At 63.2% G+C, this 14,706-nt stretch overlaps 1 protein-coding gene across 2 annotated transcripts in view; it reads left to right on the top strand.

The window, feature by feature from the left end:
* ARNT2 (aryl hydrocarbon receptor nuclear translocator 2) overlaps positions 1–7,969 on the top strand; it is a 51,808-nt gene extending 43,839 nt beyond the window's left edge. For both annotated transcript variants that reach the window (XM_084869118.1, XM_084869117.1), the window contains exons 12-18: positions 1,542–1,614; positions 2,948–3,071; positions 3,292–3,388; positions 3,671–3,809; positions 4,927–5,077; positions 6,123–6,262; positions 7,807–7,969. In XM_084869118.1, coding sequence (XP_084725244.1) covers positions 1,542–1,614; positions 2,948–3,071; positions 3,292–3,388; positions 3,671–3,809; positions 4,927–5,077; positions 6,123–6,262; positions 7,807–7,905 — 823 coding nt within the window. In that variant the 3' untranslated portion in view covers positions 7,906–7,969. The remainder of the gene's footprint in view (positions 1–1,541; positions 1,615–2,947; positions 3,072–3,291; positions 3,389–3,670; positions 3,810–4,926; positions 5,078–6,122; positions 6,263–7,806) is intronic.
* The last annotated feature ends 6,737 nt before the right edge of the window (positions 7,970–14,706 follow it).

Genomic DNA, 14,706 nt, shown 5'->3' with positions numbered 1-14,706 from the left:
GGTCGGGGCACAGGCCCCGGTTGCAGGCTCCATCCCCAGTGGGGGGCGTGCAGGAGGCAGCCGATCCGTGATTCTCTCTCATCATGGATGTTTCTCTTTCCCTCTCTCTCCCCCTTCTTCTCTGAAATAAATACAGATATACACGGAGCGGCCAGACGATGATGATCTCTGAACGCATAATAACCCGGCCACTGTGTGTGTGTGTGTGTGTGTGTGTGTGTGTGTGTGTGTGTTAGAGGCCCGGTGCATGAATTCATGCATGGGTGGGGGCCGGCCAGCCTGGCCAGGGGGAGGGGACATGGGCAGTTGGCCGGCCTGCCTGCTGGTCGGACTTCTGGTCGAGGGGACCATGTGCATATGAGCCTTTTATTCTATAGGATAGACACGGAGTGGCCAGATGATCATGCATTCAGAGATCATCATAATCTGTATATATATGATGTATATATATGATATATAATGATGATCTCTGAACGCATAATAACCTGGCCACTGTGTGTGTGTGTGTGTGTGTGTGTGTGTGTGTGTGTTAGAGGCCCGGTGCATGCATTCGTGCATGGGTGGGGTCCGGTCAGCCTGGCCAGGGGGAGGGGACGTGGGCGGTTGGCCAGCCTGCCTGCCGGTCGCACTCCTGGTCGAGGGGACCATTTGCATATGAGCCTTTTATGATGGGGCAGTGGTTCTCCACCTTCCTAATGCCGAGACCCTTTGACACAGCTCCTCATGTGGTGGTGACCCCCAGCCATAAAATCATTTTCGTTGCTACTTTATAACTGCAATTTTTCTCTACAGCAGCAGTTCGCAACCCACAGGTCGCCTGAGACCATCAGAAACACAGATATTTACATTGCGATTCATTCACAGCAAAATGACAGTGATGAAGGAGCAGCGAAAATAATGTTATGGCTGGGGTCACCACCACATGAGGAGCTGTATCAAAGGGTCTCGGCATTAGGAAGGTTGAGAACCACTGCTCCATCATAAAAGGCTCATATGCACATGGTCCCCTCAACCAGGAGTGCGACCAGCAGGCAGGCCGGCTGGCCAACTGCCCATGTCCCCTCCGCCTGGCCCGGCTGGCCGGACCCCACCCATGCACGGATTCATGCACCGGGCCTCTAATACACACACACACACACACACACAAACATTGAGTGGCAAGATCATTATACATTCAGAGACCATCATCATCTGGCCACTCTGTGTATTTTAAAAAATGAACGAACAGCCGAAACCGGTGTGGCCCAGTGGATAGAGCATCGGCCTGCGGGCTGAAGGGTCCCGGGTTCGATTCCGGCCAAGGGCATGTGCCTTGGTGGCGGGCACATCCCCAGTAGGGGGTGTGCAGGAGGCAGCTGATCGATGATTCTCTGTCATCGATGTTTCTAGCTCTCTGTCCCTCTCCCTTCCTCTCTGTAAAAAAATTAATAAAATATATATTTTTTCAAAATGAATGAACATGGAGACCCCCCCCACCCCACACCCTCCCCCCCTCCCTGTGCTGGGGGGCCGCCCGCAGTGACCGCCCCTCCCGCCCGCAGGCAGCTCCAGCAGCAGCAGGCCGAGCTGGAGGTCCACCAGAGAGACGGGCTGTCCTCCTACGACCTGGCCCAGGTGAGTGTGCGGGCGCCTCGAACCCGGGGCCTGGGCTGAGGGCGGGACTCAGCTTGGCTCCGCCCCTCACTCAGCAGGACTTGTGGCGCCCCCTGCTGGCACTGAGAGGTCCGTCTGCCCCCAGGGCACCAGCAACTCCCCCCTTTTTATTTATTTTGTTTTATCCTCACCGCAGGCATTTTTTTCCCCATTGATTTTTAGAGAGAGCGGAAGGGAGAGACAGAGAGAGACACACCTTGAAGGGTTGCTTCCTGCACGCGCCCCGACCAGGGCCCGGGGTTGAGCCTGTAACCGAGGTCCGTGCCCTTGGCCGGACCCAAACCCGGGACCTTTCAGTCCGCAGGCCGACGCTCGATCCACTGAGCCACACCGGTTAGGGCTGCAAATGGATGTTTCTGTCTCTCTCTCTCTCTCTCTCTCTCTCTCTCTTCCCCCTTCTCTCTCTAAAAGCAATACATTTTTAAATATTTTAAACTGTGCCCAGCTGGTGTGGCTCAGGGGTGGAGCATCAACCTAGGAACCAGGAGGTCAGGGTTCGATTCCCGGTCAAGGGCACATGCCCCGGGTGGCGGGCTCCATCCCCAGTGGGGGGCCTGCAGGAGGCAGCCGATCAGTGATTCTCTCTCTCTCTCCTCTCCCTTCCTCTTTGAAATCAATAAAAACATATTTAGCCCTGGCCGGTGTGGCTCAGTGGGTAGACCGTCGGCCTGCAGACTGAAGGGTCCCAGGTTCGATTCCAGCCAAGGGCACATGCCCGGGTTGTGGGCGCGATCCCCAGTGTGGGGCGTGCAGGAGGCGGCTGATCCGTGATTCTCTCTCATCATGGATATTTCTCTCTCCCTCTCTCTCTCCCTCTCCTTCCTCTTTGAAATCAATAGAAACACTTTAAAAAACAATAATAAAATTTAAAAAATATATATATATTTTTAAATCTAAACTTCAAATGCACTTTTGCTGGTGGAGTGCGTGGGTTATTATTATTATTTTTTTAATATATTTTATTGATTTTTTTTTTTTTACAGAGAGGAAGGGAGAGGGACAGAGAGTTAGAAACATCGATGAGAGAGAAACATCCATCAGCTGCCTCCTGCACACCCCCTACTGGGGGATGCACCCGCAACCGGAACCGAACTCGGGACCCTTCAGTCCGCAGGCCGATGTGCTACCCACTGAGCCACACGGGCCTCGGCATGCGTGGGTTACGCTTATTCCTCTGCGTCCGCCCTGGGACCCGCGGTCCTCTCTGCCGCCTGGGAGACGGGGATGGCGGCGATGGGGGGACGGACGGGGGGTCAGAGCCCCCGCGGGGTGACCCCTGTCCGCCCGCCCACAGGTGCCGGTGCCCAGCCTGCCGGGCGGCGTGCACGAGGCCGGGAAGGGCGTGGAGAAGGCCGACACCATCTTCTCCCAGGAGCGCGACCCCCGCTTCGCCGAGATGTTCGCGGGCATCGGGGCCTGTGAGTGCGGGGGGTGGGGGGCGGTCCTGGCCCAGGTGGGGGGTGTGTCCTGGCCCAGGCGGTCCCTGACCACGTGACCCGCCGGCGGGGCCCTGACCACGTGACCCGCCGGCGGGCCCTGACCACGTGACCCGCCAGCGGGCCCTGACCACGTGACCTGCCGGTGGGCCCTGACCACGTGACCTGCCGGCGGGCCCTGACCATGTGCCGCTCTGTCCAGCGGAGAAGAAGATGCTGGGCCCGGCCTCGGCGGGCAGCCAGGCCCTCTACTCCCAGGGCGGCCCCTTCCCGGCCGGACACACCGGCAAGGCCTTCAGGTGCGTGGGCGGCGGGCGGGAGCGAGGGGGTCCGGGCAGGGCAGAGCGGGGGGAGGGGGGGTGGTCCGGGCAGGGCAGGGCGGGGGGCGAGGTGGTCCGGGCACAGTGGGACAGCCCCCTCTGTGCCTGTGAGGTGGTCCGGGCAGGATGGGGGGGAGGTGGTCCGGGCAGGGCAGAGCGGGGAGGGGGGGGGTCCGGGCAGGGCAGGGCGGGGGGGAGGTGGCCTGGGCAGGGCAGGGTGTAGGTGGCCCGGGCACGGTGGGACAGCCCCTGCTCCCCCAGCTCCTCCGTGGTGCACGTGCCCGGCGTGAACGACCTGCAGTCCTCGTCCTCCTCCGGCCAGAACCTGCCCCAGATCTCCCGGCAGCTCTCCCAGGGCCAGGTGGCCTGGACCGGGAGCCGGCCGCCCTTCCCCGGACAGGTATGCGGGGCACCCCACGGGCCCCCAAATCCCGGCCTGGACCGGGAGCCGGCTCCCTTCCCTGGACAGGTACGCCCCGGGGCACCCCACGGGGCCCCCAAATCCCAGCCTGGACCGGAGCCGGCTCCCTTCCCCGGACATGTACGGCCCCAGGGCACCCCACGGGGCCCCCCAAATCCCGCCCTGGGCCGGCCCCCTTCCCCGGACAGGTACGCCGGGGCACCCCACGGGCCCCCAATCCCAGCCTGGGCCAGCCCCCTTCCCCGGACAGGTACGCCCCGGGCACCCCACGGGGCCCCCAAATCCCGGCCTGGGTGGAGCTGCACTCAGCAGGGACACCCGGACCCCACGCCACGGTGGCCAGCATCCAAGTCAGCCAGGCCAGAGGGCCCAGGCCATGGCCGGCCTGGGGTGACCTTGAACTGTCCCCGTGTGACCTTGACCTGTCCAATATGACCTTGACCTGTCCAATGTGACTTTGACCTGTCCAATGTGACCTTGACCTGTCCCGAGTGACTTTTGAGCTGCCCCGTGTGACCTTTACCTGCCCTGGATGACCTTGACCTGTCTCGTGTAACCTTGACCTGTTCTGAGTGACCACGACCTGTCCTAAGTGACCTTGACCTGTACTAAGTGACCTTGACCTGCCCCGGTGACCTTGACCTGTCCCATGTGACTTTTGACCTGCCCCAGTGATCTTGACCTGTCCTGAGTGACCTTGACCTGCCCTGGGTGACTTTGACCTGTCCATGTGACCTTGACCTGTCCCATGTGGCTTTTGGCCTGCCCTGGTGACCTTGACCTGTCCCGAGTGACCTTGACCTGCCCTGGTGACCTTGACCTGTCCCGAGTGACCTTGACCTGCCTCGGGTTACCTTGACCTCCCCCCACGTCCAGCTGCTCTGCGGCCCGTCCGTCCTGTGGGCCTGACCCCGCCTGTGCCCGGCGGCCATCAGTCCGGGGGTGGGGTGTGGGGGGGATCGGGTCCCGTCCCCCGGATCAGGCCCCATCGGGCGCGCACCCCTGCGGGCGGCGGGCACCAGCCCGGGCGGGTCCCGGGGCCCGTCCCTCCCTCGCGTGGCCCTGACCTCGCCCCCCCCCCCCCCGTGCCCCCCAGGCCGGCAAGGCGCAGTCGTCCCCGTTCAGCATCGGCACCGGCCACAGCTACCCGGCCGACCCCGCCTCTTACAGCCCGCTGGCCAGCCCCGCCACCTCCTCGCCCGGCGGCAGCGCCTACTCCGGCCTGGCCAGCAGGGCGCCCGGCTTCGGTAGGTGGGGTGGGGCGGGGCGGGGCGGGGCGGGGGGGTCACACCTCCGAGCATCCCGAGTTCGGGGGCTGAGCCCAGAGCCCCAGGGAAAAAAATAATATCCTATTAATTCTTTTATTTTATTTTATTTATTTTTTTAAAATACATTTTATTGATTTTTCACAGAGAGGAAGAGAGAGGGAGAGAGAGTCAGAAACATCAATGAGAGAAACATCATCGACCAGTTGCCTCTTGCACACCCCCTACTGGGGATGTGCCCACAACCAAGTACATGCCCTTGACTGGAATCGAACCCGGGACCTTTCATTCCGCAGGCCGACGCTCTATCCACTGAGCCACACCGGTTTCGGCCTATTCATTTTTTTAGAGTGAGGCAGGGAAAAGGAGAGAGTTAGAAACATCCATGAGAGAGAAACATCAATCAGCTGCCTCCTGCACGCCCCCCACTGGGGATGTGCCCACAACCAAGTATACGCCCTTGACCAGGAATCGAACCCGGGACCCCTTCCGTCCGCAGGCCGACGCTCTGTCCACTGAGCCACACCGGCTGGGGCCCTCCCTCTCTTTTTAAAAATAAAATTTGTTGACTTTTGAGGGGAAGGGAAGGGAGAGGGAGAGAGAGAGAAACATCCGCGATGAGAGAGGATCACGGACCGGCTGCCTCCTGCACGCCCCCTCCTGGGGATCGAGCCCGCCACCCGGGCCTGTGCCCTGACCGGGAACCGAAGCCGGGGGGACCCTTCCGTCCGCAGGCCGGCGCTCTACCCACTGAGCCGCACCAGCGGGGCGCACATCCATGTTTCTCTCTCTCTCTCTCTCTCTGTCTCTCTCTCTCTCTCTCTGCCTCCCCCCCGCAAATGAAAACAAATAATACAGGAACAGCCCTCCCTCCTCCGAAGGCAGTTCCGTTCGGAGGAGCTGGGCTGTGTGAATAGAGGGAGGGGCGGGGGGGGGGGGATCCAGGCCCCGCGGGAGGGAGGGGCTGGGGGGCTCCCGGTGACCCTGTCCCGCTCCCCTCTCCCCCTCCCGCCCGGCCGGTCCCCAGCGGAGGGCGGCCAGGCCGGCGGCCAGTTCCAGGGCCGGCCCTCGGAGGTCTGGTCGCAGTGGCAGAGCCAGCAGCACCATGGGCAGCCGAGCGGCGAGCAGCACGCCCACCCGCAGCCCGGCCAGACCGAGGTCTTCCAGGTACGCCCGCCCCCGTCGGTCCCCGCCCCCGCGTCCCCCCAAAGTGGGTGCCCCGGCCCCAGTGAGGGTGCCCCCGGCTGGAGGGCCCGGGGGCGGGGGCCTGGGCGCCTGGCAGTCTCTGTTGGTTTTTCTTTTCTTTTTTTTCAATATATATATATACACATATATATTTACCGTATTTTCCGGCGTATAAGATGACTTTTGAAACGAAAAAAAGTCAACCGAAAATCGGGGGCAAAAGACCAAAATGGCACAAAAATTACCTGCAGATCTTGACGGTAAAGTAAGTCTTTTCTTTGAAGTGGGGGGTAGTGTTATACAGCGAATATAGGCCTAAACCTAGGTTTTAACTGTAAAATTAGGGGGTCGTCTTATACACTGGAAAATACGGGTAAATATATTTTATTGATTTTTTACAGAGAAGAAGGGAGAGGGATAGAGAGTTAGAAACATCAATGAGAGAGAGTCATCGATCAGCTGCCTCCTGCACGCCCCCTACTGGGGATGTGCCCGCAACCAAGGTCTATGCCCTTGGCCGGAATCGAACCCGGGACCCTTCAGTCCGCAGGCCGACGCTCTATCCACTGAGCCACACTGGTTTCGGCTCAATATATTATATTTATTGATTTTTTTTTTTTTTTTTTTTTTTTTACAAGGAGGGAGGGAGAGGGAGAGAAACATCCATGAGGAGAGAGAATCACGGATCGGCTGCCTCCTGCACGCCCCCTACTGGGGATGGAGCCTGCAACCCGGGCGTGGGCCCTGACTGGGAATCGAACCCGGACCCTTCGGTCCACAGGCTGACGATCTATCCATTGAGCCACACTGGCCAGGGCCACGTGTGATTTTTTTTTTTAATTTTAAAAAATATATATCTTTTTTAAAAAATATATAATTTATTGATTTTGCACAGAGAGGAAGGGAGAGGGAGAGCGAGTTAGAAACATCGATGAGAGAGAGTCATCGACCAGCTGCCTCCTGCACACCCTCTATTGGGGATGTGCCTGCAACCAAGGTCCATGCCCTTGGCCCAAATCGAACCCGGGACCCTTTTGTCTACAGGTCGATGCTCTGTCCACTGAGCCACATCGGCCAGGACTTTATTTCCTTTTTGGAAAAAAAAATATTTAAATGGATGTCAGAGAGGAAGGAAGAGGGGGAGAGAGACAGAAACATCCATGATGGCAGAGAATCACGGATCGGCTGCCTCCTGCACGCCCCCCACTGGGGATGGAGCTGGCCACCCGGGCCTGTGCCCTGACCGGGAATCAAACCCTGACCTCCTGGTTCCTAGGCCGACGCTTACCACTGAGCTACAATGGCCAGGCCCTGGGGGGTTTTGCCCCCCCCTCCACCCTGCACCCTGGCTCGGCCTGACACAGCCAAAGGCTGTTCACTGTGGGAACCACGGGTCCCTGAGTCTCAGCCCCGGGGTCTCAGACATTGGGGTGCCGCCGGGCTGCCCCCCGCCCCGCCCCGCCCCGCCCGCCTGCGTGGGGGCCGTGGGGTCACCCCCCGCCCCCCGCCCCCGTCTCTCCCCGCAGGACATGTTGCCCATGGCCGGGGATCCCGCCCAGGGCACCGGCAGCTACAACATCGAGGACTTCGCCGACCTGGGCATGTTCCCGCCGTTTTCCGAGTAGACGCCCCCGCAGAGGGCACCGCGCCCCCGGCCCCCGCCCTCGCCCGGGATACGTCCGGGTCCGAGTATTTATTGTTCGCCTCCGTGGATCCTGAGGGCCCGGCTGTGACTGATCTCCTCGCCCCGACGGCTCTCATGATCCATGTCCGCTTACCCCCGTCCCGGACTCCCCCGAACCCCGAACCCCCACCCAGGCCCGCCCGGGGCCGGGGCCAGCCCTCTCCGGCCTGTGTCTGCTGCGGGCGCCAATCGGGGGGTGAAGGGAGGCCCAGCCTGTGCTCGGTGAGCCGAGTGGAGGGCCCAGGCGGGGGGATGAGGGGGCCAGAAAAGGGGGTACAGCCCACACCCCTCCCCCCAGCCCCGTGCCCCGGTCCTGGGCTGTGTGTGTGCCCTGCAGGGCGTCTGCGGTGTGTGGGCTGAGTGAGGGTCCGAGTCCAGGGTGTGCGTGGCTGAGCCCCGAGGTGGGCTCTACCCACTGAGCCACCCTGGCTGCAGGAGGGGGGACCGGGGCCGGGCTTGGGAGGGGGGGGGGCTGGGGCGTCTCTTCCGAGCTCACCCTGCCCCTGCCGGAGCCTGCAGGAGGCGGCTGGAGGCACAGAGGCCCTTGTGGAGGGGCGGGGGTGTGTGTGTGTGTGGACGGGACGTGGGGGGCCCGGCGGCCTCGGAGGTGGGGTGAGGCGGGGTGCGTCTGCTCGGTGGCTCTGGAGGTATTTTCGGGGTGAGGCCTGTCCGCACCCCCCTCCTCACCCCCCCCAGGGGCCCAGCAGGCGTGGGGAGCTGTACCCCAGGGTCTGGCGCTCTACCCACTGAGCCACACCGGCCGGGGCCTTAGCCCTGCGTGCATCCATCTGGCTGCGCGGTCCCGGGTTCGAGGCGGGGGGAGATGGAGAGAAACGTCGACGGGAGAGGGACACACGGACGGGCTGCCTCCTGCACGCGCGCCCGGACCAGGGCCCAGATCGGGGAGGGGCCTGCAGCCTTGACCGGAATCGGAACCCGGGACCCATTCGGCCCGCAAGCCGGCGCCCTACCCACTGAGCCACACCGGCCGGGGCCAGAGCCCTGTGTGCATCCGGCCGAGTGGTCCCGGGTTCGAGGCAGGGGGCGTGGGTCCCCCGCAGGAGGGGCCTTTGGCTTTTGTGGGGAAGGGGTGGGGGCAGAGCAGCAGGAGGCAGACATGGCGCCCCCACCTCGACAGCCCAGGCCCCGGGCACCTTTCCCTGTCCCCCTCCACCACCCCCCCGCCGGGCCCCTGGGCAGTGATGTCCCCCCGAAAAAGGCAGAGCAGGGGTGTCTCCATAAAACCCAAGCACGGCAGAAGCCGGTGTGGCTCAGTGGGTAGAGCGCCGGCCTGCGGGCGGGAGGGTCCCGGGTTCGATTCCGGCCACGGGCATGGGCCTCTGTGGCAGGCACATCCCCAGTGAGGGGCGTGCCGGAGGCGGCTGGTCGATGATTCTCTCTCACCGATGTTTCTAGCTCTCCATCCCTCCCCCTTCCTCTCTGTGAAAAATCAGTAACATCTATTAAAAAAAAAAAAAAAAAGAAATCCAAGCATACAGGAGCCCGGAGGTTTGGGGTCCGGGGCTTGTTTTTCCTCCCGTTTTTTTTTGGGGGGGATTTGGGGGTGTCCTGAGTGGCACCGAGGGCGGCGGAGGCAGGGAGAGGAGGCGGTCGGGGTGCGGGCAGCTCGGGGCTCGGTCCTGGGAGGCGGGGGTGGAGGGAGCTGGAGAGGGAGAGGGAGAGAGAAACATCGATGAGGAGAGAGCATCACGGATCCGCGGCCTCCTGCACGCCCCCCACGCTGGGGATCGAACCCCCAACCCAGGCACGTGCCCTTGACCGGGACTCGAACCCGGGACCCATTCGGTCGGCAGGACGATGCTCTACCCACTGAGCCGCACCGGGCAGAGGCAGGCGTCTTTGTTGGAGCCCTTGAAGGGGCGGTACGCCGAGAGAGAGAGAGAGAGAGAGAGAGAGAGAGAGAGGGAGGGAGAGAGAGAGAGAGGGAGGGGCGGGACCCTGGGAAATGAGGGATACCCTCGTCCGGGTCCCCATGGGGCCGGGATGTGCCTGACTCCCGCCCGCCTGCTTGCTCACAGGGAGGCGGTTTGGGGGTGAGCCCCGCCCGGCACCCCCACTTCCAGCAGCCAGGGTGCCGCCGAGAGCGGGTGGGTCCTTGCGGCCCGGCAGCCAGGGCCCCGGGGAGGCCAGACACTGTTCCTTCCCCTCTCCTTCCTCCACCACCCGCTGTGTCCCCCCCCCGACCCCGCTGTGTGTCCCCCCGACCCCGCTGTGTGTCCCCCCGACCCCGCTGTGTGTCCCCCCGACCCCGCTGTGTGTCCCCCCGACCCCGACCCCGACCCCGCTGTGTGTCCCCCCGACCCCGACCCCGACCCCGACCCCGCTGTGTGTCCCCCCGACCCCGACCCCGCTGTGTGTCCCCCGACCCCGACCCCGACCCCGACCCCGACCCCGCTGTGTGTCCCCCGACCCCGCTGTGTGTCCCCCGACCCCGCTGTGTGTCCCCCAACCCCGACCCCGCTGTGTGTCCCACGACCCCGACCCCGCTGTGTGTCCCCCCGACCCCGACCCCGACCCCGACCCCGACCCCGCTGTGTGTCCCCCCGACCCCGACCCCGACCCCGCTGTGTGTCCCCCCGACCCCGACCCCGACCCCGCTGTGTGTCCCCCCGACCCCGACCCCGACCCCGCTGTGTGTCCCCCCGACCCCGCTGTGTGTCCCCCCGACCCCGACCCCGACCCCGACCCCGACCCCGACCCCGACCCCGCTGTGTGTCCCCCCGACCCCGACCCCGACCCCGACCCCGACCCCGACCCCGCTGTGTGTCCCCCCGACCCCGGGGCCTGATCCCCTTTCCCCCCCTCAACCCCTGTCCCCTGCCCCCTTCCCTGTCCCCCCCCGTGCCGGGCCTATGGCAGAGCCTGTGCCTGCGGGGCCATGGCCGCCACATGACGGCTGCTCCGTGTCACCCCCCCCCTCCTCCCGATCGGCGGCCTGGGGACGGGCTGGGGCCGGCCCGGCTCTCCTCCGCTCCCCGTGCTCCCCGTGTGAGCTGTGCCCCCCCTCCTCCCGATCGGCGGCGTGGGGACGGGCTGGGGCCGGCCCGGCTCTCCTCCGCTCCCCGTGCTCCCCGTGTGAGCTGTGCCCCCCCTCCTCCCGATCGGCGGCGTGGGGACGGGCTGGGGCCGGCCCGGCTCTCCTCCGCTCCCCGTGCTCCCCGTGTGAACTATGCCCCCCTCCTCCCGATCGGCGGCGTGGGGACGGGCTGGGGCCGGCCCGGCTCTCCTCCGCTCCCCGTGCTCCCCGTGTGAACTATGCCCCCCTCCTCCCGATCGGCGGCGTGGGGACGGGCTGGGGCCGGCCCGGCTCTCCTCCGCTCCCCGTGCTCCCCGTGTGAACTGTGCCCCTCCTCCTCCCGATGGGCGGCGTGGGGACGGGCTGGGGCCGGCCTGGCTCTCCTCCGCTCCCCGTGCTCCCCGTGTGAACTGTGCCCCTCCCTCCTCCCGATCGGCGGCGTGGGGACGGGCTGGGGCCGGCCCGGCTCTCCTCCGCTCCCCGTGCTCCCCGTGTGAACTGTGCCCCTCCCTCCTCCCGATCGGCGGCGTGGGGACGGGCTGGGGCCGGCCCGGCTCTCCGTGCTCCCCGTGTGAACTGTGCCCCCCTCCTCCCGATCGGCGGCGTGGGGACGGGCTGGGGCCGGCCCGGCTCTCCTCCGGCCTCCGCTCCCCGTGCTCCCCGTGTGAACTGTTCCCCCCCCTCCTCCCGATCGGCGGCGTGGGGACGGGCTGGGGCCGGCCCGGCTCTCCTCCGGCCTCCGCTCCCCGTGCTCCCCGTGTGAACTGTTCCCCCCCCTCCTCCCGATCGGCGGCGTGGGGACGGGCTGGGGCCGGCCCGGCTCTCCTCCGCTCCCCATGCTCCCCGTGTGAGCTGTGCCCCCCCCCCCCCCCGTCGTTGTCGCTGGCCGCTCTCGGTGACGGACGGCTGTGGTTCCGTCCGTGTGTCCGTGTGTCCAATGTAACGGCCTCTGAAGCGCCCGCAGTAAACGCCTCTTCGCCCGGAGCCGGCTGCTGCCTTCTCGTCCCTCGGGCCCGGGGGGGGGGGGGGGGGGCGGCTGGGTGTGTGAGGCTGGGCGGGGGGGGGGGGGCTGGGCGGTGGGAGCTCTGGGGGGGCTTGAGGGGGGGCCTGGGAGCCTGTCGGGAAGGCAGGTACTGCTGGGCTCTCAGATTGTGTGAGACAGGGAGCCGGAGACGTAGGACCTGCAGCCACTGAGGCCTGGACACACGCACACACACGCAGACACGCACACACACAACACATACACATGCACACACAATCACACGTGTGCACACCCGAGCACACACCCACACATACTCATACACACACAAACATGCACGCACAACACACATACATGCATGCATACACATTCACACACATGTGCACACACACACAACCCACTCAAACACACACACTCACAAACACATACATACATGCACACAAGCTCATTCACACACACACTCATAAATACATATGCATGCACACAACACAAATACACACTCATACACATGCACACATGCACACACACAACACATTCACATGCATACACATTCACAAACACATATGTGCGTGCACGGGCACACACACAAACCCACATATACTAACACACTCACACACACAAACATACACACACGCACACTCACACACATACATACAGGCACACAAGCTCATTCACATACACGCTCATAAACATGCATGCACACAACACAAATGCACACACTCATACGCACGCACAAATGGGCACGCACACAGTCCTACACACATGCACACACACAATCATGCATGCACATATACACACAAGCGCATACTCATTCACATACACACAAACACATGCTCACACACACAAACACAGACGCGTGCACAGAACACAAATACACTCACACGCACAAATGCACACGCACACACTCATGCACACACACACGCACGCACCCACACACACATGTACACGTCCTGCACACGCACACGCACCCACACTCAGGAGAGAGGCCCCCCCCGTGGCGCCGGCAGGGGAAGCGTGGGGAGAAGCAGGAGTCCCGGGCTCGCTCACGCGCAGTGTGACACGCACACACACCGCCCTGGGCGTGGGAGCAGCTCCGGGCTCAGGAGCCTGGTCTGGGCCACATTTCGGGCGGAAATCACTGGGGCCGGGGTCGGCAGACGCCTCCGTCCGCAGAGCCACACGCCAACAGCACCAGGGCGGACATTTCTCCGGAGAGCCACGCGGTTTAAACGTAAACGCCTTCTGACGCCACGTCTGCCACACAGACGCACCCAGGCCGTGGCGCTTCGTGGAAGAGCCGCCCTCCAGGGCCCCGAGAGCCGCCTGTGGCTCGCGAGCCGCAGTTTGCTGACCACCGGCCTAGGGCAATGGATTGGTGAAATCAGGTTGGGGCAGGATTGAAACATGTATTTCTATTGGGGTCAGAGGGGAAGGGACAGAGAGAGAGACACATCCACGATGAGAGAGCATCGCGGACCGGCTGCCTCCTGCACGCCCCCCGCTGGGGATGGAGCCCGCAACCCGGGGCCTGGGCCCTGACCGGGAATCGAACCCTGACCTCCTGGTTCACAGGTCGACACTCAACCCCTGAGCCATGCTGGCCGGGCTGATTCCTGATTTATTCACATACAAGATGGGGCCTGGCTGGTTTAGCTCAGGGGATAGAGCGTCGGCCTGGGGACTGAAGGGTTCCGGGTTCGATTCCCGGTCAGGGCACCTGCCCGGGTGGCAGGCTCGATCCCCAGTGTGGGGCGTGCAGGAGGCAGCCGATCCATGATTCTCCCTCATCATGGATGTTTCTTCCTTTCTTCTTTCTTTCTTTCTTTCTTTCTTTCTTTCTTTTTAAAAAATATATTTTATTGATTTTTTACAGAGAGGAAGGAAGAGAGTTAGAAACATCGATGAGAGAGAGTCATTGATCCGCTGCCTCCTGCACATCCCCCCACCGGGGATGTGCTCGCAACCAAGGCACATGCCCTTGACCGGAATCGAACCCGGGACCCTTCAGTCCGCAGGCCGACGCTCTATCCACTAAGCCACACCGGTTTCGGCTCCTCATGGATGTTTCTCTCTCTCCCTCTCCCTTCCTCTCTGACATCAATAATAAAAAAAAAAAATCAATAAAAACCTATACTTTTTTTAAAAACAACATAGAGGACGGGCAGAGATGCCAGAGGCAGGGCGGGGGCCGGGCACCCCCTCGGCTCCGGGCAGCAGCTCTCACGGGAGCCGGGGTGCGTCACGGAGAGAAACGTCGGATTTTCCAAGTTTCCGTCCAGCGGAACTGACCATTCCGTCACCGAAACCACAACCTCAGGGTGTGACGTGGGCGAGACACAAACATAAACACCCCCCCGCGCCCCCCCGAAGGGCCGTGGGCACTGGGGGCTGCTCTGGGGGCCTGGCCGGCCGGCCACACGGCCCAACTCTGTGACGGGGAGAGGGAGGGGGGGGGGCCCGGGCGGGGCCTCGGTCCGCACACACAGCATCTTCTGGAAACCGTCCTTCCGTCCTTCCTCCCGGCTCCCCGAGGGCTGCGGACGGATTCTGGATTCTCCCCCGGGAAGCTCGGCGTCCGGCCCAGCTGCCGGGAGGCGGGGGGTGGGGGGTCGGGGGTAAGGATGGGGACGGGGATGTGCTGGCAGAGTCTCCGTTTCTTTTTCTTTTTTTAAATATATTTTATTTATTTTTTTACAGAGAGGAAGGGAGAGAGATAGAGAGCTAGA

Source organism: Pipistrellus hanaki (genome assembly GCF_964339955.1).
Source record: "Pipistrellus hanaki genome assembly, chromosome: 21".
In the NCBI taxonomy this organism is placed as follows: domain Eukaryota; kingdom Metazoa; phylum Chordata; class Mammalia; order Chiroptera; family Vespertilionidae; genus Pipistrellus; species Pipistrellus hanaki.
The sequence above is the reverse complement of the archived record's forward strand: the minus strand, read 5'-3'. Positions and strand labels throughout refer to the sequence as shown.